The following is a 27,876-nucleotide window of genomic DNA, read 5'->3' on the forward strand; positions in this document are numbered from 1 at the left end:
TGCTGACCATGTACAGAAATCCCCCTTTCAACGCAGTCAACAACAAGACACTAATGACCGCTAATCAGGCTTGAATTGCTTAAGAAGTATAATTATCTCAAGAATCTGGCTTTTATTACTTTTTATAGTATCTGTCTGGTGGAGTTGTTCAGTCAGTTGCTGTAAAAAGAGACACCAGCGCTCATACTTATTTGACGTCATCCTGTTTGGCCCAGTGTTCCAGTCTGCTTCTCCCAGTCTCTTTGCTGTTTCTTTTTCATCTTCATATGGTACAGTAGGTACCAGATAGTAACAGTTTAACTACAGTGAAAGTGTCTGATATGACGCAAATAGGAATGTTCCTGGTACACTGCTGTATACATATCATATCTTCCAGCTGTATTATAACTTAGAATGGGAAACAGCGGGTTGCCTTTTTCCCAAACCATGTTGCTTTGTTATATTGATAACATTGTATTGGAAATACAGCTGGAGCATATGCATATGTTTGTTTTTTATATTTGCAGTATTTAGATCTGAAACTGTTTATATGGATTGCAATATTACACCCTTGAATCTCTGTAATATACTACTGTTTTGTTTATGTATGGGTCATCATGGCAAATATTCAGGAAGACTAGCATATGCAGTATGTGAAGTTTAATAAACCAATGAGCCATGATCTCAAAATAGGTTTCCAGAGTAGAACGCATAGTGTAGTGTTTCAGGTGCTGTTTGTAGCATTCCTAAGGGAGAAAGAACACAAACATGTTATGACTCCTATTTACAAATCAACAATATGCCCTTTGCTTACTAAATGGTCCTCAATGGCAATGAAATGCAGCAGATACAATATTATGATCCATTGCTAGAATGAATGGTAATATGTTCACATGTTACCAGTGCTGTGAACCATTCAAGTGCCATGGAAACATATCACAACTTGAATTAGGATGACTGTGCAATTTTTGTTTCAGATCCATTGTGTTGCCATGCTGTGGTCTGCGAGGGGTTCCTCCACAGTTTATTTGTAACAGACTGGTACATAATGCTATCCCACTAAAGATGACATTTTCTGGTCAAGAATGAGGCAGACCATGTACAGCAGTGTTTTAAACCAACGGTGCTCATCCCTCACTAAAGGGAAGCAGAATTTAAGCTGTTGGCATCTCTCACTGTTGTTTGGTATCAACTCAATTACCAAGCTGAGATGACACTCAGAAGTTTAATCAATTAGGTATGTCACCGTGCCTTTGGCTGGGAGAAACAGTTTCCTTTTGCTGTATTTTTCTGCCCTGAAATGAAAAGCAGTCACCTTGAATTATTCATGACGTTGCCTCAGCTGGAGAAAGGTGTGAAATATTGAACAGCTGTGATACATTCTGGATACATTTCCAATAGGAGTGAACAACTTCTTTGGGCTAGTGGAATTCTCTCCCCTATATGGATGCATTGAATTATAAAATGGCATACAATAGGAAATTGAATCACTCATTATTCCAAGCTGTTGAACAATTCATTGGGGTGGAAACAGAAAAGTACTGGTACGGTATATATAAATGACAGCAGAATTTTCAGAAGGGCCAAATAAACTCGAGGTTGCAAAATTGTTTTTAAATTTTCTGCACCCGACAACATTGCAATCCACTAAGTGTTCAAAAGCAGGATTAAAAAACATTCATTACATTGTTTACTATGCGATTACCACCTGTGTTTTTACAAGACAGCTGTTCTTCATTTTCCAAATAACAAAAAAAGGGATATTTCTGTATACTGTACTCCAGCCCCAAAATGGAGTTGATTGGACACATTGTCATGTCATTTGAATGGAATGAGGAATGTGCTCTAGACATGCTCAAAGCCAAGTAAAGGCAGATTTAGAGAACATTTGTACAACTCAATATTGCATCAACGGAACCCAGATCGAGTCACAATGATTGGAAGCATGATAGTAAGGGAAATTCATTTTGAAGCTACTATTTTACTGGAAGCAGAATACTGTACTGAATTAAAGGCCATTTCAAACAGCTGGAACTCCGACGAAAATCTGAAACAAACTGGGAATCAGTCCCAAGTATAGTTATACATTACAGACACCAGTCCCCAAGGTAGTTAGAATGTGCATAAATCTGCCCTCAGCTGTATTCTGTACATTTACCAAATGGATATACAAGCATAAATATAGTTTATTATACATATCAGTTACAATTGTACAATTACAGGGTATATTGCCTAATGTTATGTTAAAGTTTTTTTTTTTTTTCCTTTTCCTTAACTTTTACAATGCTATCCATCATTCTGAGTGATTGCGCTCTGTTGCTTCAATACTGAGATGTAGAAGCAGATGAAGCCAGCAGGGTTGAAATCTAGTTATGCACTCTGTTAAATGACTTTACATTTAGTTTTGGGAGTAGGGGATACATTTATCAGTGGCAACACGCAGCTCATTGATTGAAACTTTGCATAGATTTAAAATCCAAAACCCATCAAACGTGGCACTATATATAAATTAAAACTGCCACAACAGCAAGCAATTATAAGAGATTACAGAGAAAGCCGGTAGTCTGTCATTAAAATAAACAATGTCTGCTGTGCCAGGTCTTTCTTTTTAAAGCAATGTTTTTATAATGTACAACGTATGCTTGCAAAAACTGATGCGCAGACATTTATGCCATGTTTATGAGGGTAACTATAGTGAAACAGGCACTGTGTCTGTGAACAGCATGGTACCTCCTTTGACCAATCTGGTTTACAAATACGTTAACATGATCATTCTCTCAGTTTATATTATGATCACATTGCAATGTTCCAGTCAGAATATGATGGGAGTCAATGGAGAAAAGTTCCTAATAATATCACTTTGGTATCATTACATTCTGTTCAATAGCAATCACATTTATCAATCCACTTAATATCACTTTGAAAAATAAAAGCAGAAAGTGAAAACCTTATCCTGTTGTTCCTGCACAGTCGCTTAAAATAATTCACAAATTTGAATTTGTTTTGACAATTAAAGGGGTATATAAACCAAAGCCTTACCTATAAGTCCATTTTTGTTTGGTGCCCATCCACCTTTTTTAAAAGTTCCTAAGAATATCACTTTGGTATCATTACATTCTGTTCAATAGCAATCACATTTATCAATCCACTTAATATCACTTTGAAAAATAAAAGCAGAAAGTGAAAACCTTATCCTGTTGTTCCTGCACAGTCGCTTAAAATAATTCACAAATTTGAATTTGTTTTGACAATTAAAGGGGTATATAAACCAAAGCCTTACCTATAAGTACATTTTTGTTTGGTGCCCATCCACCTTTTTTAAAGAGTCTCCCACAGTAAAAGCATAGCAAAGGGTTAGCGTAGTGAAAGCATGATAAAGAATAGTGAGGTATGGTAAAGCATATTATTAAACATGGCAAACCAGGGTAAATGATGAAAAAAAGTAGGGGCAAATAAACTGTGGTAAACTTTTATAAGTGCCTTTCCATAGGTTATTTTCACTTTGACACAAATCAAGACATTGTTTTCCTGCTACAACCTGCAAGTGAATAATCCTGTCTCCTGTGCTTCAGATGGGAAACTATTCAATAAAGCTGGATATTCACAAACCTTTTCTTGTTAAAGAAGCCAACAACAGTCTAGAGATTCATGATAATGACACTGAAGAGGACAATCTGGCTAACAGCTGAAGCAGTTCCTTGAATGTGACATTTTCAATCAAACGGGGGGAAAGTTGCTTGAAAATGTTACATACTTGACTGTAGTTGCTTCAAAAAAAAGCATGAACACATTATATTGGGGGGGGGGGGGATTTTTATACTGTGCTGAAGTAAGAATTTTATCAGACCAGCAGTTCAAATTATTAGGTTTGGGATTACTGACAGTTCAAAAGAACTCCATCTGTGACCAGCAGGGGGCTGTGTTCTGTCTTTGAAGTTAAAGCTGTGAAGTCTGCTTTCTGAGGTCCAATTAGGGGCACCCTGCGGTGGGGTTGTGGAAAACTTCCTCCTGAGTTCATGCCTTACCTTGAAACCCTAATGAGCCTCAGGCAAGCCAATTATTCAGGGTTTAATGGCTTGACAAATGGGATATTTTCCATAGTAGTCAAATGAGGACTTGTGTTACCTTTGATAAACACCCAACCGCTGAAGGGCTTGGCGATATTCTGATGCTTGCTCTGAATTCTGCAAGGACTTACAAAACATTGTGCTTTGGAACCTTTGCAACTTTTATATGCAACAACAAAACATATTGAGAAAAATGATAATTCAATATTAGAACAATAGAAAAACAAAAAGCTATGGTAAATGCATAGCATAACCATTGAAGAGGCATGGTAAAACTGCAAAAATACTGTGGTAACTTTATAAGGGCTAATAACTGCAGCAAAAGTATGAATGGTTGCAGCATGCACTTGAAATGTGGACTTTCTTTGATTTTATGTCATGCAAGCTATGTCTGTTTTCAAAGTGATTATTAAGGAGCGTTTAAAATATTTAAACAGAATTGACAAAGTTAACCATAACAAATACATTGATCGCACCACAGAAACCAGAACCAGGGGACACAGCTGGAAATGAAATGGAAGTAGACTTAGGAAAAAGAATAGGTGACACTTCTTCAGAATGGAATGGGTTAACTTGTCATGTTGTTGATGCTGAATCATTGATATTTTGAGAACAATCAGCTACTGGGAACTGGACAAGAACATTTTTCTTTTGATCTTATAATTGTGCACAGTGTACTGTAGACTTTGTTTAATAGCTTTATCAGTGAGAATGTATGATTAAGTGTTAAAGTTTGAATGGATTGTTTTTTGTACTCTCCGATTCCTTCGTAAAGTAATTAATCAAGAAGAATCCGGAATGTTGCTCACTATTCCAGAAGACAGATCTGGAATACTGAGAATCACTCCAGTCAGCTCACCCCCAGCACTTATTTATCTTCCCTTATTTTGCCATGAAATTCCTACCCTGAAACCATCCACTTCATCTGTTTTAGAAATGCATGACTCAAGCAAAATGGAAACAGGCCCCGCTCATTCAGTTATGATTGTATTAGATACTGACCAAGACATTTCATGGTTCAAAAATGTTAGAAAAAAGTAAGCGTGGTCAGCAGTTATTTATACAAAAAGTACATAAACAACTGAACCCACACTACTGTCAACAAATACCATAACCCTCTATGTACAAAAGTTTTTGTCATAGTGAATATCTAGGCCAGCAAGGCAGCTGTGTGGATTGAATCTAGAAATCCTGTAATTCCCATATTCATTCTAATCTGCATAAGCCCTATTCACAAATCTTAATCTGTGGCGTAGTTTGCTATATTTTTTGCTTCTTCAACTAAGAGGAGAACAAAAAAAAAATGTATTTTACCTAGGAGCTCCTAAATGAAAATTCTTTGTGCATGTGGTGTTAGAGTGAGTGGGTCGGTACAAAAACATTAAAAGAATACCAACAAGTCTAAATAAAGTTTGGTCGGATTCATAGCATGCCTTTAGTCTGACTGCTTCAACCCATTTTTTAAAATTGTTGCATTATTATAGGTATCTGTTTCTATACATTTTTAAATCCCAGTGATGCAATTGCTATATCTTCAAACTGACCATTTTAAGACATGTGCTAGTCTGACTCTGTGGATCTGAGTCCTGTTCGTCGATCACATTGCTACACAGTGCTGGTCTGATTTCTGATGTGTCATTATTTAGCCCTCACTTTTACTCTCCCATTAAATCTTTTGACCTCAGAATGACATAAGACTTAAAGATGAATGACCTCAAATAAATTTTATATTTTCAAATATGTGTGTATTATTATTCCAGTCTCATAATTTCCTGAAGTTGTTTAAAAGTGTAATGTGACATAAAATGTGCATCTGTCCTATTTACCTCACTATTGTTTTGTAATTTCTTAACTCTGAGTAGTTCTGTGATCCTGTGGTAATGTGACAAGAAAATGACTTGCTTCTCCCTAAAATGAAGGTTTATCAGGAAAAAAAAGCTGTCAAAGGTTAAACAATGACAGATCTGCCACCTGTTGCTTACAGATCATTTAAACAAACGCTGTGAACAGGGATAAAGGATACTTTGTTTTATTTGAGAACAGATCAATTACAGTATAAAGAGGTTTGTGTTTTATGCAGTTATGTACAGCATGCCGTTGCAATATGTATCAACTACAACAATGATATTAATATCTTTATATAGCACCTTTCATAGTGGACCATCATCACTAAGTGTTTTAAGAGGTAGGTTGTGAACTATATGCAGAATCACTTACAATAGGACATTGATTTAACATCTGCAGGATTGAGCACAAAGAGGTTAAGTGACTTGCTCAGGGTCACACAGTGAGTCGGTCAGTAGCAGAGGTGGGATTTGAACCGCTGACCACCTGGTTATAACTATAAGCCCTGGACTTTAACCACTGGACCACACTGCCTCCTAATGGAGTGCTATGGTTTTTAAATATTTTTCTTATACATTAGGACTAGCTACTGGCTGCTCAAAATCAGACTATGTGACCTACTGCATAAATGATGAAGTTAGAAAAAGTAAATAAGAACACATTCTCAAAATGTTAAACAATAATAACAACAGGAGGTGCAACATTTATTTTTAAGTATTAGTTAACCTTCTATATGGAATGAATTACAAATAAATTTGTTCTTTAAGAATGCTTACAGTATATATTCACATTTATTTGACAAGAGGAAATAACACATAATAATAATAATAATAATAATAATAATAATAATAATAATAATAATAATAATAATAATAATAACAGTTCACACAAAGGATCAACCAATAAATAAAACAGTCATCCAGGAATTATATTTTATTATAAAGCTTAACAATTGTGGAATATTGCAGCCTTCCCCGACACAGACATTTATCACAAATAAAACGCGCGGGCATGGCACATTAAATGCCAATGGATAGTTTAATCTAAACCAGAAAAAGTTGTTTCCAAGATGAACAGCACAACCCATCTTACTGAATGTGCTTCAGACTTGAAGAATGTCGCTATAAACTGTATTAAACAATAAACTGGCTTACAGAACGCAGCAGTCTGTACAGAAACACATTTTATGTCACCATCCTCACTGCTTTGGAAAAAAAAGCCACGTATAAACAGTAAATGGCACTACATTTTAATTAATTTGTCAAGTTGAGACTGAGTATCGACAGAACTTGTTTAAGAAACAGCGTCGTGCAATATACAGCAATCTAAATTAAAGAACATTGCTGAAACAGCTGCATTTGTATTTGTACAAGTAAAAGCGCTGACATTTACATCAAAATTGAGTTTAATTTTGGCTTAATAATAATAATAATAATAATAATAATAATAATAATAATAATAATAATAATAATATACTTCTGTTTAGTTTTAATCCTTCCAATACTAACAATTTGTACGAATTTGTGTCTTTTCGTTCACATAAAGTCAGAATAAAACAACATATGAATCCAAATTAACATGTATTTATACTAAGTAATACAAAAATGACTACAAAAGATTTAGAAGTGAGTAGTTTTTCGAGATTTACGATTATACTGTAAATCACTTTCACGAATCAGCCCCCAAATGTAGTCTCCTATCATGTTCTCGTTATACTGTCCTTGGTAGCGGTGTTCAAAGTCCAGTATATCCTGGTGGAAGCGCTCGCCTTGCTCCTCCGAGTACGCTCCCATGTTCTCCTTGAATTTATCAAGATGAGCATCAAGGATATGGACTTTGAGGGACATCCTACAGCCCATTGTGGCGTAGTTCTTCACCAGAGTCTCAACCAGCTCCACATAGTTTTCGGCCTTGTGATTGCCCAGGAAGCCCCGAACCACTCCGAGAAAGCTGTTCCAAGCCGCTTTCTCCTTACTAGTGAGCTTCTTGGGGAATTCATTGCACTCCAGGATCTTCTTTATCTGTGGTCCGACGAAGACACCGACTTTGACCTTTGCCTCAGACAGCTTAGGGAAGAAGTCTTGAAGGTACTTGAAGGCTGCCGACTCCTTATCTAGAGCTCTGACAAATTGTTTCATAAGGCCCAATTTGATGTGCAGTGGTGGCATCAGCACCTTCCGGGGGTCCACCAGTGGCTCCCACTTGACGTTGTTCCTCCCCACAGAGCTGTGGCCAGTCCCGCCTGTGGTAGTGCGCCTTGGTGTCCCTGCTGTCCCAAAGGCAATGATAGCAGGGAAACTTGGTAAAACCGCCTTAGAGACCCATCAGGAATGCCGCCATTTTGAAGTATCCTATGACCTCCCAGCCATACTCATCATACTTCAAGGCGTCCAGCAAGGTCTTGATGCTGTTGTAATCCTTTCTGAGGTGCTCCGAGTGAGCCAGGGGAAGAGACGGGTACTTGTTACCATTATGGAGCAGCACGGCTTTGAGGCTCCTGGATGAGCTGTCAATGAAGAGGCGCCACTCATTCTGGTTACAGGCGATTCCGATTGCCTCGAACAGACTGGTCACATTGATGCCATCTCAGAAAAATGCAGATATGTATCCACTTAGGCAGCTGGAACTAAACTGAACTGGTGGGCTTAAGGCCCCTGTATTTATACTACTATTTATATTACTGGAAAGTTCTAGAAAGTTCTAGAAGTTACTCCAAGTTTACTCAGCACTGAATCTATCTGGAATGTTCTGGAAAATAGGTAAATTTCAAAATATCACTGTCCTGGTCACAAAAGCAAAGTTTGTGGGGAATAATAGCCATTTTATATACTTTTGAGGCATAAGCAATTAGGAAATAACACTTACTACCCAGGAATCAAAAAAAAAAAAAAAAAAAAAAAAAAAAAAAATTGTTACACGGTGTAATTACACAGGTCTGCAGTGATTTGAAGAGTAACGTTTCTACCACAGCAAAGTTATCGGCCGGAACACACACATGACTGAACGCTGTATGAGTGACAGCTATCTATAAACACGGACTTCTGATTGGTTCCAAAAGCTGGGTGTCTTTAACAACTGTTCAGTGGAGCAGCTGCAATACCGACAGCCACCTTGAGCCACTACTCGTGCATTGAATTCAATGAGCACTTTAATATAATAAACAGGGGAGAACGATACCGTAGCTAATACCTTGTTTCAATCGCAAATTTGGATCCACATTCTTTTGCAAGGGACTGAACTGTTAATCACTGAAAACACGGCGACGTTTTAAAAAGTACAGCATTGGACACAAGTGAAAGCAAACACAGGCGAACAAAAGAGTAACGCGTTTGTGGTAATCACCGTTCTGTGGTCAGATGGTACCTCCCCCTGGATGATTCAGTTATATTTCTACGTTTTGCTGCTGGTTGCTGAGTGGAAGAGATTTATGGTAGGGATCATGGAGTTTTCAAGTGGTTAAACTGTTAAGCTACGTGTTCTGAAAGTTGTGTTTGTTTTTTTCCAGCAAAAACTAAACACAAAAAACCAAACCCGAGTTCGTATGTTTCACCTCCCGGGACCTGTGATCTGTAAGGCAGGATCAGGATGAGGAAGCCGAAAATCTGCAGGCTGGTTTTGGCTACATGTTTTGGGTCTTTTGTCCTTGTGATTTTTTACTTCCAAAGTAACTCAAACCCAGGTAAGAGTTTCAATGTATCGCTTGCTTTATAAAAGTGACTCTCGCTGCCATGTGCTTCACATTGAAAATAGGAAGACGTTACAATGTAACAGCGTTATTTATGCGAGAGCATTGCAACATTGTCACTGTTACAAAACGTTTTGCTGGTAATGATTTTGTTAGAACCAACTCAAAGTGCATTTCTGTCTGTGTTTGTTTTTAATCAACGTTCTAAATAAAACAGCAGGTTGTATGGTTTCTACTTAAAGACATGCTGATACGGTGTGTAAATATTATTTTCCATGATGTTTTTTGCTTTACCCTATTCTCATCTTTTTCCATTTGAAACTTTTACTTGCAATTTCGTGTCACAATGCTGACTTTGAAACAAAGTTCAGCCTACCTTTATTTTAATCCGCTTTAAACTCAAAAGTATAGTTGTCTTGAAATAGTGAAAACGGACAGTGCCCACTGTATCTGACTTTAAATAATTTGCGATGTTGCTGGAGTTAATGATACATTTGTGATAAGCGTGTAATACAATGTGCAACACCACCGTCCCAAAGAACACAGTTACACCTGTGTAGCTTGTGTTTTGAAAGGCAGACTATAAACAAAGCTGAAAACACCGCTTCCATTGTATAGCTGTTGAATTTCCAAACAACGTATTTCGTCCCACCTGTGCTTAATTACACAAACCACGTACCGAAAACGCTGAGGTCACCTGTGACCCATTTTAAGAGCAATACATACAGGCGAATTCTTCAACGTACTCGTGCCTTAGTCCGCGGATACACATTCGAATTTAAAACGCCAGGAATGTGTCCTATTCAGAACTCCTGGTTGATGCATTTTGTATTACAGCGTGGAGTATTGCGAGAGGAGGTCTGCAGAAATGCCTGGCTATTAAACTTTTACTGTAAGGATGACCGCAGATCTCACAGGCAGCGGCAGGACACCAGTGGAGATGATGTATAGGATGTATAGTCCTCAATGCATAAATCAAACTTTGCTTTATTATTATTATTATTATTATTATTATTATTATTATTATTATTATTATGAAGCCAAAATTAAACTAAATTTTGATGTAAATGACAGCGCTTTTACTTGTACAAATACAAATGCAGCTGTTTCAGCAATGTTCTTTAATTTAGATTGCTGTATATTGCACGACGCTGTCTCTTAAACAAGTTCTGTCGATACTCGGTCTCAACTTGACAAATTAATTAAAATGTAGTGCCATTTACTGTTTATACGTGGCTTTTTTTCCAAAGCAGTGAGGATGGTGACATAAAATGTATTTCTGTACAGACTGCTGCATTCTGTAAGCCAGTTTATTGTTTAATACAGTTTATAGCGACATTCTTCAAGTCTGAAGCACATTCAGTAAGATGGGTTGTGCTGTTCATCTTGGAAACAACTTTTTCTGGTTTAGATTAAACTATCCATTGGCATTTAATGTGCCATGCCCGCGCGTTTTATTTGTGTTAAATGTCTGTGTCGGGGAAGGCTGCAATGTTCCACAATTGTTAAGTTTTATTATTAAAATATAATTCCTGGATGACTGTTATTTATTGGTTGATCCTTTGTGTGAACTGGCCTTCATCTGAAACCTTGTAGTATCTATCATCTATCTATCATTTTGCGGGTACACCTGTAGAATTACTGCTGTTTTCAAGGTAATGTAACAGTCATCTTAAATGTGATTTGAAGGTGATGGCTTATATGTAGTACACCGGAAGTAGGCAACAGGAAATTGGAGACAGTTTTTTTTTTAAAAAGACATTTAGAGCAATGTGGCTGTTGAAGTCAGTATTCCCCTGAGTATAAAACACTCCCTGGTTCAAGACATTGAGAAAGACAATGTTTGTCTAAGTGTCTTTCAGTATGTCAATATGATGGCATAGATTTACAAAAATGTGATTGCAGTCTTTTGTGTGTCTTTTCATAATACAAATTAAAGGGGTACTTTACTGCAGGGGTATTCAATGACATTCACTGGAGGGCAATGTCCAAAGGTGGGGCACAGGGCGCTCATGATGTGCGTATGGATTTATGATTGCCATTTAATAATACAAATCAAATATTTCACTGTAGTATGCTAGTACTGCTAATTTTATTAGAACTATTACATTTAAATAATAGTAAACTGTTAAAAAAAGATATTAAACGCTAGATTATGGAGTGTACTGACGCGAATGGGAATGAATATGCATCGGCTATCGAGTGTGTGACTAAAGTTTATTGGATGAAGATAGCTTACGTACAGTGTTGTAAACAAGGAAGGAAAAGGGTTATTACCAGATGAAGTGAAGTGATCATTTGTTCCTGTATTGTGGTGTGTGGTCAGTTAATATCGCTTGTTGGGGGACACAAATACCCTGTAGATAGCGGTGACCTTTCAACCGTGCGTATCTGCAACTAGCATTTGTAATGAAGGGCAGCTGCTCTTGCAAAAACCTGCCTGCTTCTTCCTGTAAGAAACAATAATAAAAAATAAAAATGAATTTGCAACTGGATGTCTTTGAGATCGCAGACAATAATCCACAGTTGAAATGGCGGTGTGGTTTGCCACTAGAAACGCTAGTTTTAAGTGGTCCATTTTTGTATTAACTGTTAACAAGTAGCTTTCTAATTTATTAAGTATTTCCTTTTAGGGGTTAGTAAATATAACTTGAATATTATTATTATATTTAGGGTTTTTTTTTCCCCCCGCCGTTTTCTTTTTTAAGAATGATTGATCCCTGCTTGCCATTTAGTAGTAAAATTGGTTTAATGCAAGTGTTTTGGTGCATGCAGAATGAAACTGCATGCAAACGACGGTGCAACATTTTAATAAGCGATTAATCTGTAATTTACAGAATAAATGCAGGACAGACTTTATTACAATCACTATTTGTAATTGTATTAACATTAATACAGACTAGTCATTTATTAATGTTGTGCTCTCGTTTCAGCGTTCTTCATTCTGCCTTTTAATGAGAAAGTAAAGACTTGGACGATTTAAAAGCCTGTGCAGTTGTTTCACATTAAAACCCCATAAATAAAAGTGATTTTCCTGCAAAGCATAATTAAGAACAGCCACATTTTGCGGAAAAACCGCCCAGTTGGCAGCACCGCAGCTGACATCCGACGGGTCAGAAGGAAGGCTCTGGCGGGCCGATAAATTGAAGAACGCTGCTTTACTGTATTGCTGTCTCTCCTTGAATCATTAAAAAAAAAAAAAAAAGCATTTCTGAAGGGAGGCGGTTTTAGAAATGAACACTAGGGGTGTGCAGCAGTATTTTCTGCCCCATCTGAAACCGTGGCAACTAAGAGTAAGTAAATGGGAGGGGGAGGGGGGAACGACCTTTATTAAAAATCAGAATTTCAAAGAAGACAGAGCTGACAACCACTAGTGGCTATTTATCAAACCACCGCACTACAGAAATTCAGCTTGGAATAAGGATATTATTTGGTAAACCTGGTATTTTTTTATATAAAGCAACTTTTTAAAAATGTTAAAATCTGCTGAGGAATGTAACTTTTATACACAACTGCTTGAGCCTCTATCAACAGCCCTGATGTAAAATTCCCATAGCAAACTTGTCTTGAGGGGCCAATTTGCCTTAACCTTCCCTGTACTGGAACGAACACTTAGAACAGTCCCCAACTGTTTTAACATAAAACATTCTGGACTTCAACCCATTGAGACATTGGGGACCATGAAAGAGGTGGTTCGAGAATGCCAACACAATGGTAGCATTGTGAACAGAGCAGTAAAGCACACTAGTAATTAACTTGCTTTGAGTGTAGTTTATCCGCAAATATCAGAGAGCCAATATTTTTTATTACAACTTGCTAAAAAACTGGACTAGAGATGGGTTGACTTGGTGATTGCTATTGAAATTTACAAATGAATTGACTGAGTTCTCTCCCAGCTAGCCTGCTTAACTAAATCCGTATTACAGATTTGCTGTGTGGGTCAGACACACTGCCTTTAGATTTGATGCAAACTGAGATTTAATCACATCAGAAATCTCCGTAGATCACAGACCAGATTATGTTTTTTTATAACTGTGTCCCAGACACCAAAATGAAATGACTGTGATTCAAATCCTTCCACTCGTAGGTACATCTTATTACTGCATTCTTCTGAAACGATTCAAGGATGAAAATAACTGAGGGAGGTGGGGGAGCGAGGAGGCATCTGCATGTATTAGACATACCGTAAATAGGACAGTTTCTCTCTTGTCTGGTCACAGCTATCGGATGTCCTTAATAATTAAGAAATGTAATTTGCTGGCATTGCTGGCAGGTGCTTAGGTCTGGCTTCTATTCAGGTTTCTTACAACCTGCGTGTCTGATCTGTCTTTTGATGTCTGCTCTTCTCTGAGTTTGCTTGGATGCATACTGCTGTAAGACAAACTGGCATCCATGCAAATATGTAACGGCTTCCACTTTTATTTGAAAACGGGGGGGGGGGGGGGGGACATTTGAAGGCTAGAATTGTTACTTGACTGCACTGTAAATACTGCCCAGAGTGGTTTGCTACAATACTGTACCCTGACACCTGGAAATTCAGTTATACAGTTTAAGCTGCTTACTTGCAGGTATTACTCACGATGACTTGCTGCCGATTTGCTTCTGCTGTTACTAGAGCTTAATTCTCGCTGGCTGTTGCCAGGAATGAAGGGTACAGCTTGTGACATTCTAATGGTCTCCCTAATGGAAACTGATTGCCTGGGTTTTTGCTCGTTTGACTTGCTACTCCTTAACCTTTTATTGTATGCAGTGTACTGCTCTTCTGTGGCAACTGCATAGCAGTAATAGTAATATATGATATTTAGTGAGTAAACTGGCATACTGCACCAAAAACTGCTACCCTTTCAAAGAGTATATTGATGTAAAAGCATTGCAATTATTACAAAAGTATAACATACAACTTCTGTGCATATGCAATATTGCATTCAATTATAATAAAATAAATACTGCACTATCCTATATCCACTTTGGGGTATGGGTAGCATAGAACTGACACACTGTACAATACAGTATAACACAGTTTACATGTGGTTTAAGTGACAAACAATTGTTGTAAGTCTTTGCATCATGATCCCTCACTCAAAATAACAAGGTGGCATTGTGCTGCTCTCTCACCAGTGTTTTGGAATGTGGGTAGAACACACAAGGCAAGGCCCAGTAACTTGTAGTTGTTAGGGAACAATGTACCGGTGAAGAGCAAATAATTACCAGTGATCCTGTGTTTGCGTTCAGCTTTACCACTGACTGTGTGGCCGTGAGCTTTTCCCTCAGTCCTTTTACTTAACTTAGGTGTAAACAGAAGAACTGAAAAGATGCATCAAATTGGTTAATTAATACAGTACATAAATAATAAATAAATGAAAAACATGAGGACTGAAAAATGTATGCCTTAGTAAATTAACTGCTGACTGAATATATTTGAGTTTATTTGTTTATTTGTTTTTTCCAATGCAAATCCTGGCGTACTTCTGCTTTTAAGCTGAAAGAGGTTCAAACGTCGCTGTTGTCTGCAATTAGAAAAAGCATTGCCTGAGGGTGCCCATTCTGTATCTCCTGTATGATTAGTAGCTTAACTATCAGACAAGGCATTTTGACATGGATCTTCACTCTGTGTGCCACATTCCTGTGGGTCATTTTCATCCCTTCTGTGTCTGGACTTGACAGGGAAAGAGTCCTGTGGGTGTCAATATGTCCAAACTGCCACTTCCCTTCCGTCAGTGAATTAAACACAGCAGAAAGAGGCTACTTTCATTAAAAAGGCGTTAAAATATCAGTAAGGCTTTATTTAAATTGAACACTGTGTAGCATTAATGAAACCTGCATAAATGCATGATCACACTGAATAAGTGTACTGTACATTATCTATTATAACCACTTTGAAAACTGACGTAACATGCATATTCACAATACAATGTCATAACGTGCTAGAAACGAAAAGTTTTCATTTCCTTTACTTGTCATAGCCGCTTTTCCGGTAATCGGATCTATTCTGTACAGTGTACATATTTAACATTATCAAAGCACATTTGATAAGTGTTATGAATACATATATGTGTGCTATGCCAGTTTTGAAGAGTGATTCTGAAGGGATTAGGTTTCTTTTCAAATTTACTCAAACTGCCAAAAACAGCTTGGGTATTACAAAGTCTTTGGCAGGATTGAGCAATAAGCTTTATAGGTTAAACTTTTTTTTTTTTTTTTTACAGTTTATTGTAGAAAACTCTGCAACAAAATACAACAGGGCCTCCTCATAGAGAGTTCATGTGCTTGCAAGTATGTCCCCAGGGCTTCTGGCTGGTGATTGCTTATTATAGGGTTTTAGTTGTTTTGAGTTTTTATTTTAGTATACGTTATTTTCCTCCTCATATTTTCAACAATCGCTGTACTTTTTTTGTACAAAGATATTTCTTTTCACATATTTGCACATTAAGAAAAACAGCATTCCATACCTCAAGAATAAATACAGAACTTCTGTATCCCAATGGACAAGCACAGAGTTAAAAATCCTGTCTCAGAGTTCCCATCACTTTATTATTTAAATCCTCTGGAACCAGGAGCAGAAGCTGTAATGTATGGGAAACCTACATATTCAGATGAGACGTGTACCCTTTGTCTGCGATCTAAATAAGGCACAATCAATTAAAGTTTTGAAAACTGTTATAGTGATTAGCACTAATGTGGTTTCAAGGTGTGTTGATTGCACAATAATTAGCTGGTGTGGATAGGCCAAGTCTGTAGGGTTAGCATAATTAATGCTGTGATGAAACCTGCCATTTGTTTACTCCAAGAAACTTCCCTCCCGTATTTATCTTTCTATTCTCAAAACCATCCGGCTGTCCAAAAAATATTTAGAAAACCATGTGAGCCCCTAAACCTGGAACTGCCACTGTGGCACAGACATGAGTTCTGCAGAGCCCCTGGCTTTTCTAATGAAAAGCCTGGTTTAGGTCTAGCTGGTTCTGTCTGTCTAGAGTACTCATTGAGAAGAGAACTGGGGGCTGATTCATTAATCAGTGCCCGCCTGGGCGCTGGCACAGCCTGTGAGCCCTGCAGTGTTCTTCAGGGTTGTGTAGACCATGCCAGATTTCACACTGCCTCTGACGGAGATCAATGAATCAACCCTTTGGTGATGGAGCTGGAAGGACAGCCTGCTCCAGTGAAGCAAACACTATCCACTCTGACTTCTTTGTGGGGAACGATTTATTGAAATGATAGTTGTAACCCTTAAAATGAATACATAAATAAAACTGCACGGTAGTGAAGTTATTGGTTTAATTAGTCTTGATTATTTATTGTCCTGAGAAGTATGACTGATAATCGTTTGTGACAGTCATCTAAAGGAAAAACAAATATTTGTTTATTTGGCAGTGAAAATTAGTTTATTTGAGCCACCCTATATTGTTTAAGAGAGTAAAAAAAGACAAAATTAGTATACGAGAGAGAAAGAACTACTATCTATGAATAATGGTGCAATTAATAAGTTACATATCCTTCTGAGTGTTCAGGGATCTGTTGCTCCAATATTGAGTTACTTCCATTTTTCTCTCTACCTGCCTTTTGGCTTTGATCTGTTTTAATCCTAAGTGCCAGGACTGAACTTTTTCCACTCATTTAAACAGGGCTGACCGTTTAAATGTTACATTGTCAAACTATATGAATGAAATGAGGAACGCTGTTTGTTCCAATATTTGGTATACTCCAGATAAGCTCGGAGCCAGGTTGAGGGAAATAGAGAAAATGCTAACAGCTCAATTTTTAAAAAACCCAGAACCACTCGGAATGACATCAAATAGTCAGACAGCAATTAAAATGACATTTGAAGCTGCATAGTTCAATTAATTTGGTAAAAGTGGGCTATTTTATACTGTCTGCTTTTTGCTATGCATTTTAGTCTGAACTAAGTTTAGCTGCCTATGCTTGGTTCCAGTATATACTGTTTGTAGACACTGTTGTAGCTCATACAATTTTCCTTAAACTTGATATGGTAGTGGCTTTTTGTTGCTCTAAAAAAATTGCTGCACCGGAAATTGTCAAGCAGCTTTCTGTATGTTAACCTGGTTTGTTATTGTGCCTACGCACTCAGATTTCTGTCACGATAAGGATTCCTATATAGTGTTTATGACTCAAGCATTAGTTATCTTTCTGCTGATAATGTTTTTCACAAACCTGCACAAATGCTGTACACACATAATCTTCCGTTTCATGTCTCACGGAAAATAATGAATGCATTTGACCTAATTAATTAACTTCTAAAAAAAGTGAAACGCTCTGTAGCTAAAGTAAGACAGTCAGTTGTTTTTGTTAGTTTATTTCTGGTAAAATAAATAAATAAAATGCTTCTTTGGTACATGCCAACTAGAACTGAAAGGATGTCATTATTGGGTTTAGGGAGTCCTTTCTTTCTCTATGTTAATCTAAACATTGCCTGTTGATTCAGAAAAGCCGTGAAACATCCCTTCCTGTTATAGGCACTTGAAATTCTGCCGCTTTCAATTCTGAGACTAAAGACTCCATTTACACCCACGACTCCGGTTTATGCTGCCTCAACGTCAATACCTCAAGTAAATAAATGAGGGTTTATGGGAAGTGAAGGTGGTTGTTCTCTGCTTACCGAAGAGACAAAGGCTGCATTGCCCAGGATGTATCCAGGCCGACCAAGCACACCGGTCCTCTCACAGGACTTGGTTGGCAGGGAAGCAGAGGCCATAGCTGACACGGCTCTGTAATGCTGTATATTACCACGCTGCAGAAAGCTGGTCAGTCAGTGAAGTAACCTTAACCACCAGTAAACGTAGTTTTAACCACAGGCTTTGTGTGTAGCAGCAGTTTGCCCACAAGCATCAGTCTGTTTCATAACTACTAAAAATATCTCCGATCTCTGCTGTGATAATAAGTTCACTGTAAATATGATGAAGGAATTTATAACTGATTTTCCATTCCAACCAGAATGCTTCAAAACATGTTTTTCTGAAATACATAAAATATGAAAAAACCCATAGTCGTACGCAAGAGACAGTCGTGTAACATGCCAGTTAGTATCATGTCTCTAAGATTTAAGGACCATTTAGGGCATTAAACAGATAGTAGGCGAGTATTGAAATCGCATGCAAGAATCGGCCCTAGAGAGAACCGTATAAAGTGCCGTGTGATAGGCTTGAGAATAAGAATATCATTAACGTCTAAAACCAGACAGAAAGCAGCTGTGTTGATCATCAAGCCATTTAGCTTCCGTACCATTGATGTGTAAGCTCTTTACTGTGACAAATTCAATACTTCTTCCAAGCTTTAGATGTCAATGATTGACCTCCTAGTCAGACCTATTTTTTATATTTTAAAGACAGCAGTCGTCTGGAGCTAGGCTTTCATATCTCTTCCTCTTTTCTCAAAAGAATTGTCTGACTGTTTTACAGGTAGGTCATTTTGTAGTCTGATAATTCCATGTTTTATGTGCTTCTGTGAGTATGAGTGGAAGTATTCTAGTAATGAGCATGAGCTGTTTGCACTGACTGGCCATGTCAAACTTGACCACGGTCAACTGAAGTTAGGTCTGTTCCCTGCATTCCTTTGTAGAAAATAAAATAACCCAAGTGTGGAGGTAAAGATTTGAAGTTCTCTGAGAGAACTCGCCATATGTATCTTCCAGTTTTTCCCACTTGGGCCCTGTAGTCACTAAATATGTTGGTATCCGTGAATAGATTTTTTTAAAAAGAATCTGTCCCTCAAATGCAGTGGTACCCCAAAGAATATCAAGAAGAATGGCTGTGCTTCATTTTACCCCAGAACATATTTCTGCAAAGGCGACTGCAAATAAAGACTTAGGTTCCTTTTAAGCAGAGACTGCCCATTGTATTGCATTGCTCATTTTGTGATGACTAAACTGCTATACCATTTAAAGAAAGTGAGGATTTTGTAGGACTACATACTTGGTACATAATTGTCCATCTGTTACATTTTTTAGTTATCTGTTGTTTGGTTCTTTTGTTGGAGCTGGATCAGCCTCATGTAATATCCCTGCAAAAATATTTATTTTTCTGTGAACACAGCTGAGTCCACACTGTAGGAGATTTCAAATATTGAAATAAGCACGAGTCTGAGCGCAGTGCATTGGAGTGCTGCTGTATAAAAAAAAGACCCTTCAATAATGGAAACTGGCTCAGGGCTAGACTTGCCTTCTCCTGTAGTACAGTATTGCTTTTCCAGTAGATGTATATCTGTATAAAAACTGACAGCCTAGCATATATACACCACGTTTTCTTGATTCAGTAAATGCTTACTCTTTGGAGGTTGGCAACGGGAGTATAGTGGAGGTGTCTATGTGTGCGTGTTACAGACTTCTATTATATTTTGAAAACAAAACATTGTTACAGCCTATGGACTTTTAGATTGTAAAGCAATTTTTTGAATGCTTTTGTCATTAAATGAGCTAATATTGCTGTATGGCTTTACCAGAATACTGTATATTGTGTTAATTGTCAAAAGCCATTGCTCGGAGTATTGCCAGTTCAGTGGTGATGTAAAAATCTGGGTGTCCATAAATGTGAAAAAAAAAAAAAGAATCCCAGATTTCCACTGAAGTGTGCAGAAATATCCATTTGGGTCTTAAGTGCCCCTATACATCGTACAAGCATTGTAATCCCAGTCAGAACTGGAATCAAATGCATTTTAGTCCACCCATTGAGAATTATACTTGTTTCTTTACTGTTAAATGATTTTAAACATGTTATTTTAAGACAGCTGTGAATTTCTCATTTTCTTTCATTTACCAAAACACAGAAGTCCCTTTATGCCCTTAATTAGAAACTTCAAATGGTAGCCAGTAAAAACAAGCAGCAGATTCTTTTCTTCCTGTGTAGCCGCAGTGAAATGCAGGTGAGTGATAAATGGGAGCAGCCCTGCCAGGAATTCACCAGCACTGGCTGGCAGTGGGGATGGTCCTCTGTCTCCCTACAATGAAATGTACATAGTGCTATGAATTGACAAAAGAATGCTTGGTTTTACAAGACAAAATGTGTCGGTTCTTGGAGACCATTCTATTGTATGCTCCCTGAAGTTCAATGCAGACAGGATGCTTCTTTACTGTAACTCTGGGGGCTATTCAGTTGATCTGAACAGTGACTTATCTAAATACTGACAATATCATCAAAATAAGGCCATGATTATGAAATTCAACAGTTACCAGGCCTGTGAGATGCTTGTGTGTATTTGTCTGCAATAGTATCAGATCCACTACTGTTTAATCGAACCCAATGTGTAGAATAAAAGTGTATGGTGCTAAAAGATGAATAAGCAAGTAGCTTCAATGTCATTTTAATTGTTTTTTAATAGATTTTGTACATGCCCCTTTTCTATTATATGGTGTTTAGGTTCTGTTACTCCAATTATGAGTTACCATTTTTTCTCTAAATCTGCCTTTAAGTGCCTTTGTGCTTGTTTTGAGCTTGTCTGTGAAATCCTGGTCTGGTCTGGACTGGGCTGAACAGCTTTCCTCGTTCTGTTTAAATCACGTGGTATTGGGACTAAATAGATAGAGTAGATAGGACTGACAGAGTTGCCAAGTTTTTCTTGCATGATTTAAATGGAATACATTCAGTCCTGGCACAGATCTCAGAACCAATAAAATATAAAGTGAAATGTGTTTTGTTTTGTTTTGTTTTGTTTTGTTTTGTTTTGTTTACAACATTAAAATGACATTTGTTTAATGCATTGTCCAGTAAGACTCTTTTTTTTTTTTTTTAATTTTTTTTTTTTTTTTGGAGATGCGTGTGAACAATTGTATTCTGTCATAAATCTTCTGAAAAAGGTGGAAACAGGAAGACAAGGTGACACCAAGCTTGTCAAGACAGTTAAGTACACAAGGGCAGGCCTGAGTGTCTAGAGAAACATTCCTCAATTTGGTCAGCAAGCACATGTCTTCCTAGATGCTGAAAGAGTTGCAGTCGCTCAACAGCAGGCATTCATGTGGCTTGTGAGGGAGAGGACTTGGTTACCCTGCGTTCTGGATCCCAGATGTCTTTTGGTGCAAGTGTTGAGTTGACATATCGTTAAATTTAATTTTTGTAGTGTTACATTTTGAACATAAACCGGGGTGGCTATGACTTCAGTTACAAGGAATGTATTACATAGTAGTAAATGTATGGAACCTATATTGTAATCTGGCGGTTGCATTGATTGGACACTTATTTTGGTAATTAAAGCCATTCAGTGCTTATAAAGAATGCACATCCTGAGTTTACAGTAACAGATGTTTTAACATATCACAGGAATAATGAAACCATCTATAGCAGAAGTTATTGAGAACATTGGTCTGGGGATATATAGAGAGAAACTTGTTTGTCTTTGTACGGATGTACTACAAGTTCTTTCAATATGCGGATGTAGGTCATTGGGATTACTTGCTTGTGATTGCTCTCATTTTTGTATTTTACAGTCTGTCGTTTTATTCACCCCTTTTTATTTTAAGGATTTCTTTCTTTCCTGGTATTAGGGTGATGTCTCCAGGTTTGGTTCTACAAGGAAGCATAACAAAACCATTATTTAAAACATGTTTATGGGTCTTTCAGTGTGGCATAAGATGATGTTCATTGGTTTGGTGTGACGCCAGTGTTTTTGAAAGATTTGTATGCAGGAAAGATTTGTATGCAATGGCTCTTAGTGGCGGTGGCAACATTAACAAACACTTATACTTACGGTGAAACCTGGTAAAGTCTCACATACATATATTTTCAGCTAATGCTATTGTCAATTAAGTAGTTTAAGATATGCTTTTATAATGCATACTGACTTGTCATTTCCCTATAAACCTTTTGAAGTCATTTTGAAGTCTGTTTCTCTACAGCCAAAATGGGGACGTTATTTAGAAGACTAAAGCCAAATTCACATTTAGTTATTTATTTATTGCTACACCCAGATAATTGTTTAAATATAAAAACCAAAGATCGTGGTTGTTGTAAAAGCTATAGTACATTAAATCAAACCATTGTACAATCGCACACATTTGTCTTGTCTGAACATTTTTGATTTATGTGGGACCTTTGAGAATAAGTAAAACTATGGAAATATCCACAATCAGTTCACTACTTAAACTCCAATACTGGCTGCTTATTCAGCAGCAGTACAAAAGCAGATAATGTGGTCAACTGTTTCGCCTATTACCTCCCCACCTCCCCCTGCCTTACTTTTGTCATTTTCCCCCTGCATAGCATGACTAAAATACTGTTTAAGGAAGTGTATTCACTTGTCTAATGGCTGTGTAAGTTTGAGCCAAAGCTGAAATCGGCATCACTTTGCTCTCAGTCCCCTGCCAGACCACAATGCCTTAATACTGCTACCCATTCTGCTTTCATTGTGAGGTGCTCCATTGAGTCAAAGCCAGAGCTAGTGTGCCATAGCATGTAAGGGATACTTGATGCAGCATGAAATCAATTTCTGCAGTGATGGGTTTGGAGCATGAGGATGGGATTAGGATTTAGGATGCAGAGTTAATTCTAACTAGAATGTAACATAGCGGAGAGGGCTTTTTTTCATGGGATTTTTTTTTGTATACTGTTGTTGAGCTTTAACTTTAAAAAAAGTCCTCGTGCCTGTCCTGGTTTTACCTTGGCCAGGCTTGGGAATCTTGTGGTTTCAATGTGGGTAGAACGTGCATTATTTAGATTTTGTGCTTGGGGTATTATTGGATGAATGCCTATTGACCAATGTTGTCTTCAACTGACCAGTTTATAAAAGGAAAAAGACAGTTGGATGAAAACCCTGTCTCACCCCCATCCTACCAGTCCCTTCCTTTAGTGCTGTAGCTTCAAGATATACAGATTGCAGGATAACTGCATTGTGAAAATGTCCCTACTGTCCGTTTGTCATCTTGTAGGCAACTGCTCCATAGATTAAAGGACGAAAGCTGCTGTTTAAAGTGTTTTAAACTTGAGTAGGCCCGGAGAGAATTACTATTAACCTCGTGCCATTAATGCAGTTTTTTTAAGTGAAAAATGGAAATGTTCATATGAGCAGCGTACAGAACGTTCTCAATCCCAGCTCCTTGCTGTGAATCATTTGCAAACCCCTTGCTGTGTATCAAATTGCCTTTGCTCTTCTGGCCTCCTATTTGCGTGCTAATTTAGCACGATGGTTACCCCAGAGACGTTGTTCTTCATGTGTTTGGCATTCTCATGTGTTGATGTCACTCCACTGTGCTGTCTGCGTCAATGACGCTTTTCGTCATTTGAGGTCTGGCAACCAGGGAGACCTGCAGTTACTGGTTGTCCTACGTGAAACAATTGTTTGGGAAGAAAAACGACCCGTGGTTTTCCTCTTAGTAAAGCCTTCTAAATGTGATCGGGTTTGCCATTGTTTTAAGAGCATGCTGTGTGTTGCATTTGCTTTACAACAAGCTTGATCTGTATGCAGAGCTCTGTGCAGAGATGAGCTTATTTTGTTATATAGCGCCTTTCCACTCTCACTCCTCAAGAATTAAATGTGGTTGTTTGGGAGGGGATGAAAAGCATCTTGATTCCAAATCTGCTTTTAATTAAATGCTTTATTACTTCTAATCTTTTGGTTTTTGCTTTTTTCAGCCTTGCTGTTTTATTTATACAGGATTTTTCTTTTTCTTTCAATGCAGGAACATTAAATAAGCAAACGGTGACCGGGCAACAGAACACACGCCCTGGTGCTGTATATTGTGTGTCTCGGTTTATTTGGCTCCCCTTTTAGCAGACTTTCAGATTTATCTGCCAGAAAATTACTAACCTAAGAATTACATTTTAATTACGGTGCCACTGCCTTTAGATAATGTTACCTAGAAATAACTGTAATAGAGTGAGTGTCTGGTGTTGATTGCAGCATCAAATTGTATCACACTGAAGCAGTTAGCACAGTCGTAATTACTGTGGGTGTTTTGTATTTCTTTCTGTACTGTGTTTCACTACATAAAGTATTTTGTATTCCAACTTCAGCTGTGTGACCTCAAGTCCACCACATTGGTTAAAGGCAAGCAGTAACTTCAGGCTGAGTTTCCCACTATTGAAAGTCTTGTCTGCCCTGACCTTTTGTCCTGTCGATTCTGACTGACCTGAATTTTTCCTGATTTTACAGGACTTGATTCCACTTGTTTTAGCGCCAGTCTGTATAGTGTAAAGCCTACAGTAACAGAACAATGCTGTATTTAACCAAGGAAAATACTGAATTTGAGTTTGTTCAACTCTTCAGGCACACTTTGTTTTAGCTCTGTTACACAGCACTGTGTGCACTGTAATTCGGCACAAACATATTGGCTTTTACACTTAGGCCATAGCCGTCAGTTTGCATAACATTCAAAAAATTATTCACTTAAATAGCATTTCATGTTTCACCTCTGTTCAGATTTCAACACTAGAGAACTCCCATTGCAGTGTGTGCAACATAATGTAAGTTCAAATGTTCAGTTTTGATAAAAGGTCAAACAAAATCAGAAATTGAATCTTTTCCGCTAAACTTCAGTCAAAGATTTTTTACTATATAGTTTGTTCCTTCTCATTTAGTGTTTTGAAGTTATGGGTGAGTTTATTATTTTGATTGGGGTCCAGTTATTTTGCTAAGGAACATCAGGAAATCCAGCCTGGAAAAATGTTAACTAATGTAGTGTGTTTAATTTTGTAATGTGTTCCATTTTGTCATCCCATTTTTTTTTGCTGCTGGATATTCTTACAGTGGAGATTCCTTGCTCATATTTTAAAATGATGTACAACATTACAGCATGGTGAAAAATCACTTCTGTCATTTCCAATGAGACAGCTTTCCTGCTGTAAGAATTATTGGCACTGAAATTATTTAAATTATGTACAGAGAAATTTGTCAGATCAATTATACATTTTCACCATGCATTCAATTGAAATGTTTCAATGCAATTGGTATGGATGTGGGGTGGTAACACAATAAACATTTGATTGAATTTTAATGAGCCCTCTCCAAACTAGACGATGCAATATAACAATCAAATTTAACAATTAATTTTTATTAATTCCTCACTTAAACACTTTAATTTACCTTTCATCCTAATGAAAAGTAGAATATTCTTTTGTAGAAGCATACATAAGGTTATGTATCGGGTACAAATAATTCGCTACAAATCTTACAGTTTCTGTTTTGTTTTCTCCTAAATCTATCGAGCTCACGATAAGGAGACCTACGGTTGTGCCGTTGTCCTGATGGGAATTAAGGACATGAAATGATCCACAGACAGTGCTCTTTGTTGAGGAAGGCAAGCTATCAGGATTCATTGTGATTATATTGCTGCTCCTTATCTTGGGCCATGGTTCAGATGGGAAATCCGTGGGCTCCCAGTCTTCAAGATGTCCTTGATACAGGGCAAAGAGACTCCCAACAGTTTGTATAGTTACTAGGAATAGTACTCCAGATTTTTTTTTCTTCTACCAAACCATGTGAAATCACAGATTAAGTGCATATGAGGCTCTGAAGAGGATATCTCTTCCACATCTGGGAAGACTTTTCTCAAGACAGCTTTAATACAGAATTACCCCATGAGTGCTGTAATAGTAGTTTTGACAAATGGTCTCAGCCTGTATATCTAAATGTATTTTGTTTAGTTCCGTGATTTAATTTGTGCTGTTGGAGTGGTATAATAATGAATGCTACCATTGTACTGCTGCATTACATTACATAGTCAGAAAATGTCTGTGCTGGAAAAAGTCAGTCAGTAAAGCTGGCTGGTAATTTAGTTTAAACCCTTGTTTCTGGAGTTTGAAACGTTCTGTTGTATAGAAAGTCTGTGATAATGATACCCATGTAAGTACTTTTCACACATCATTTGTATTTCTGGTAAAGGTTTTTATATTGGTGAGAATAATGCAGTAAAGTTAATAAACACTCCATCTCATTCAAAGTGTCATTGATATTCCATCTTATGTTTTTATTACCAATTTAAATATTGACTTTGAGAGGAGAATTAGAAATCAACTACTGTGGATACGTTAAATGGGGTTTCCTCGACAAACCCACACTTTAGTTGACCGCAGCAGTATTTTTAATGTGCGTACGTCAAAACGCTTGTCTAATTCCAGAACTTTAGTTTCTTTTTAGAACCACTGATTTAAATTGGATCTCTTGTGTACCATACCAAGGTCATATGGGGGGGGGGGGGGACGGGGGGGGGGGGGGGGGACGGGGACGTTCTCTAACAGTACATGCTTGTTTCTTCAGTCTTTATCTTTTTAAAAGCTTGAAAACATAAAGGAGGGTCTCAGTTGAATTATTTAAAGGTATTTTGATCTTCCATTCTGTTTTAGGGTATTTCAATAGCCCCCATTCAATTTGAGATGTGGTTAATATTTCATTGTGGTTACCTGCTGGTAATTGAAAACCGCTTGTAAGGTTGAAGTTACATCCAAGCTCAAATGGATTCAGGTGACATGAGTATTTATTATATCCCTCAATGTATGAATGTCACCAACAAGGGCAATACAGTGGAGACGCCCTGTATATTTACTGTAGATGTATGTCATGCTTTTCCAGTTGTGAAGAAACTTGCTATAAAAGGTTTCAAATCTTTTGTGTTTTTTAAACCCTTTTTTTCCGACTGCATGACTTTTCAAACCTCAATGTTTATATAGCTTTGTGTTATTGAACAGGCTCTAGGGCTTAAAACAGAACACATTACTTTTATCTAGCTTTCTGCTTTGTTCTACATATCCTTGTAATATCTTTTTCAACATAATTGCGATTGTATGTATAAATCCAAAAAGGAGTGGCCACTTATCACAAAATTTATTGCTGTAATATAACCCCTCCAATTTGGGGTTAGGAGGCCGCATCTTGAAACGCTTCAAAAGCAAGAAAACCTGGACTTGGTCCATCTAACATAACAGAAACAAGTCAGCAGATTGTATGAGGAGTGCTGCTAGGAGATGCAGAAAAAAAATTGTATTTTTTTTTTATTATTATTTAGTTTTTTGAAAAGGTACTAAAGTTTGACAAACATTTCATTTCAGAAACTGCTAAAGCTCTTTAAAATCTGGTTCCAGATACAATAAACATTCGCAACAGATTTCCCCAGTAATGAAAAAGGAGAGGCTTTGCAAACCCCTTGCTGTGTATCAAATTGCCTTTGCTCTTCTGGCCTCCTATTTGCGTGCTAATTTAGCACGATGGTGTCTGCACTTGAAGAAGAGCTGGATTGTGCAACTGGAATGGTAGTAGAAGTCAATGAAAGAATCTCAGGCATCCAATAAGTATCCTGTAAAGATCACATTAAAGTTTGCTTTATCCTAATATGTCGGAGCAGGGCAGTTGTTTAAAGAAGTCCAGATATGA

General features: G+C 37.5%; 1 protein-coding gene across 1 annotated transcript in view; it reads left to right on the top strand.

Annotated features, from left to right (window-relative positions):
- The first annotated feature begins 8,942 nt into the window (after positions 1 to 8,942).
- LOC117411976 (carbohydrate sulfotransferase 11-like) overlaps positions 8,943 to 27,876 on the top strand; it is a 42,365-nt gene continuing 23,431 nt past the window's right edge. Inside the window, exons 1-2 of the mRNA XM_058988795.1 lie at positions 8,943 to 9,321; positions 9,397 to 9,570. Coding sequence (XP_058844778.1) covers positions 9,477 to 9,570 — 94 coding nt within the window. The 5' untranslated portion in view covers positions 8,943 to 9,321; positions 9,397 to 9,476. The remainder of the gene's footprint in view (positions 9,322 to 9,396; positions 9,571 to 27,876) is intronic.

This window comes from Acipenser ruthenus, chromosome 16, assembly GCF_902713425.1.
Source record: "Acipenser ruthenus chromosome 16, fAciRut3.2 maternal haplotype, whole genome shotgun sequence".
Lineage (NCBI taxonomy): Eukaryota > Metazoa > Chordata > Actinopteri > Acipenseriformes > Acipenseridae > Acipenser > Acipenser ruthenus.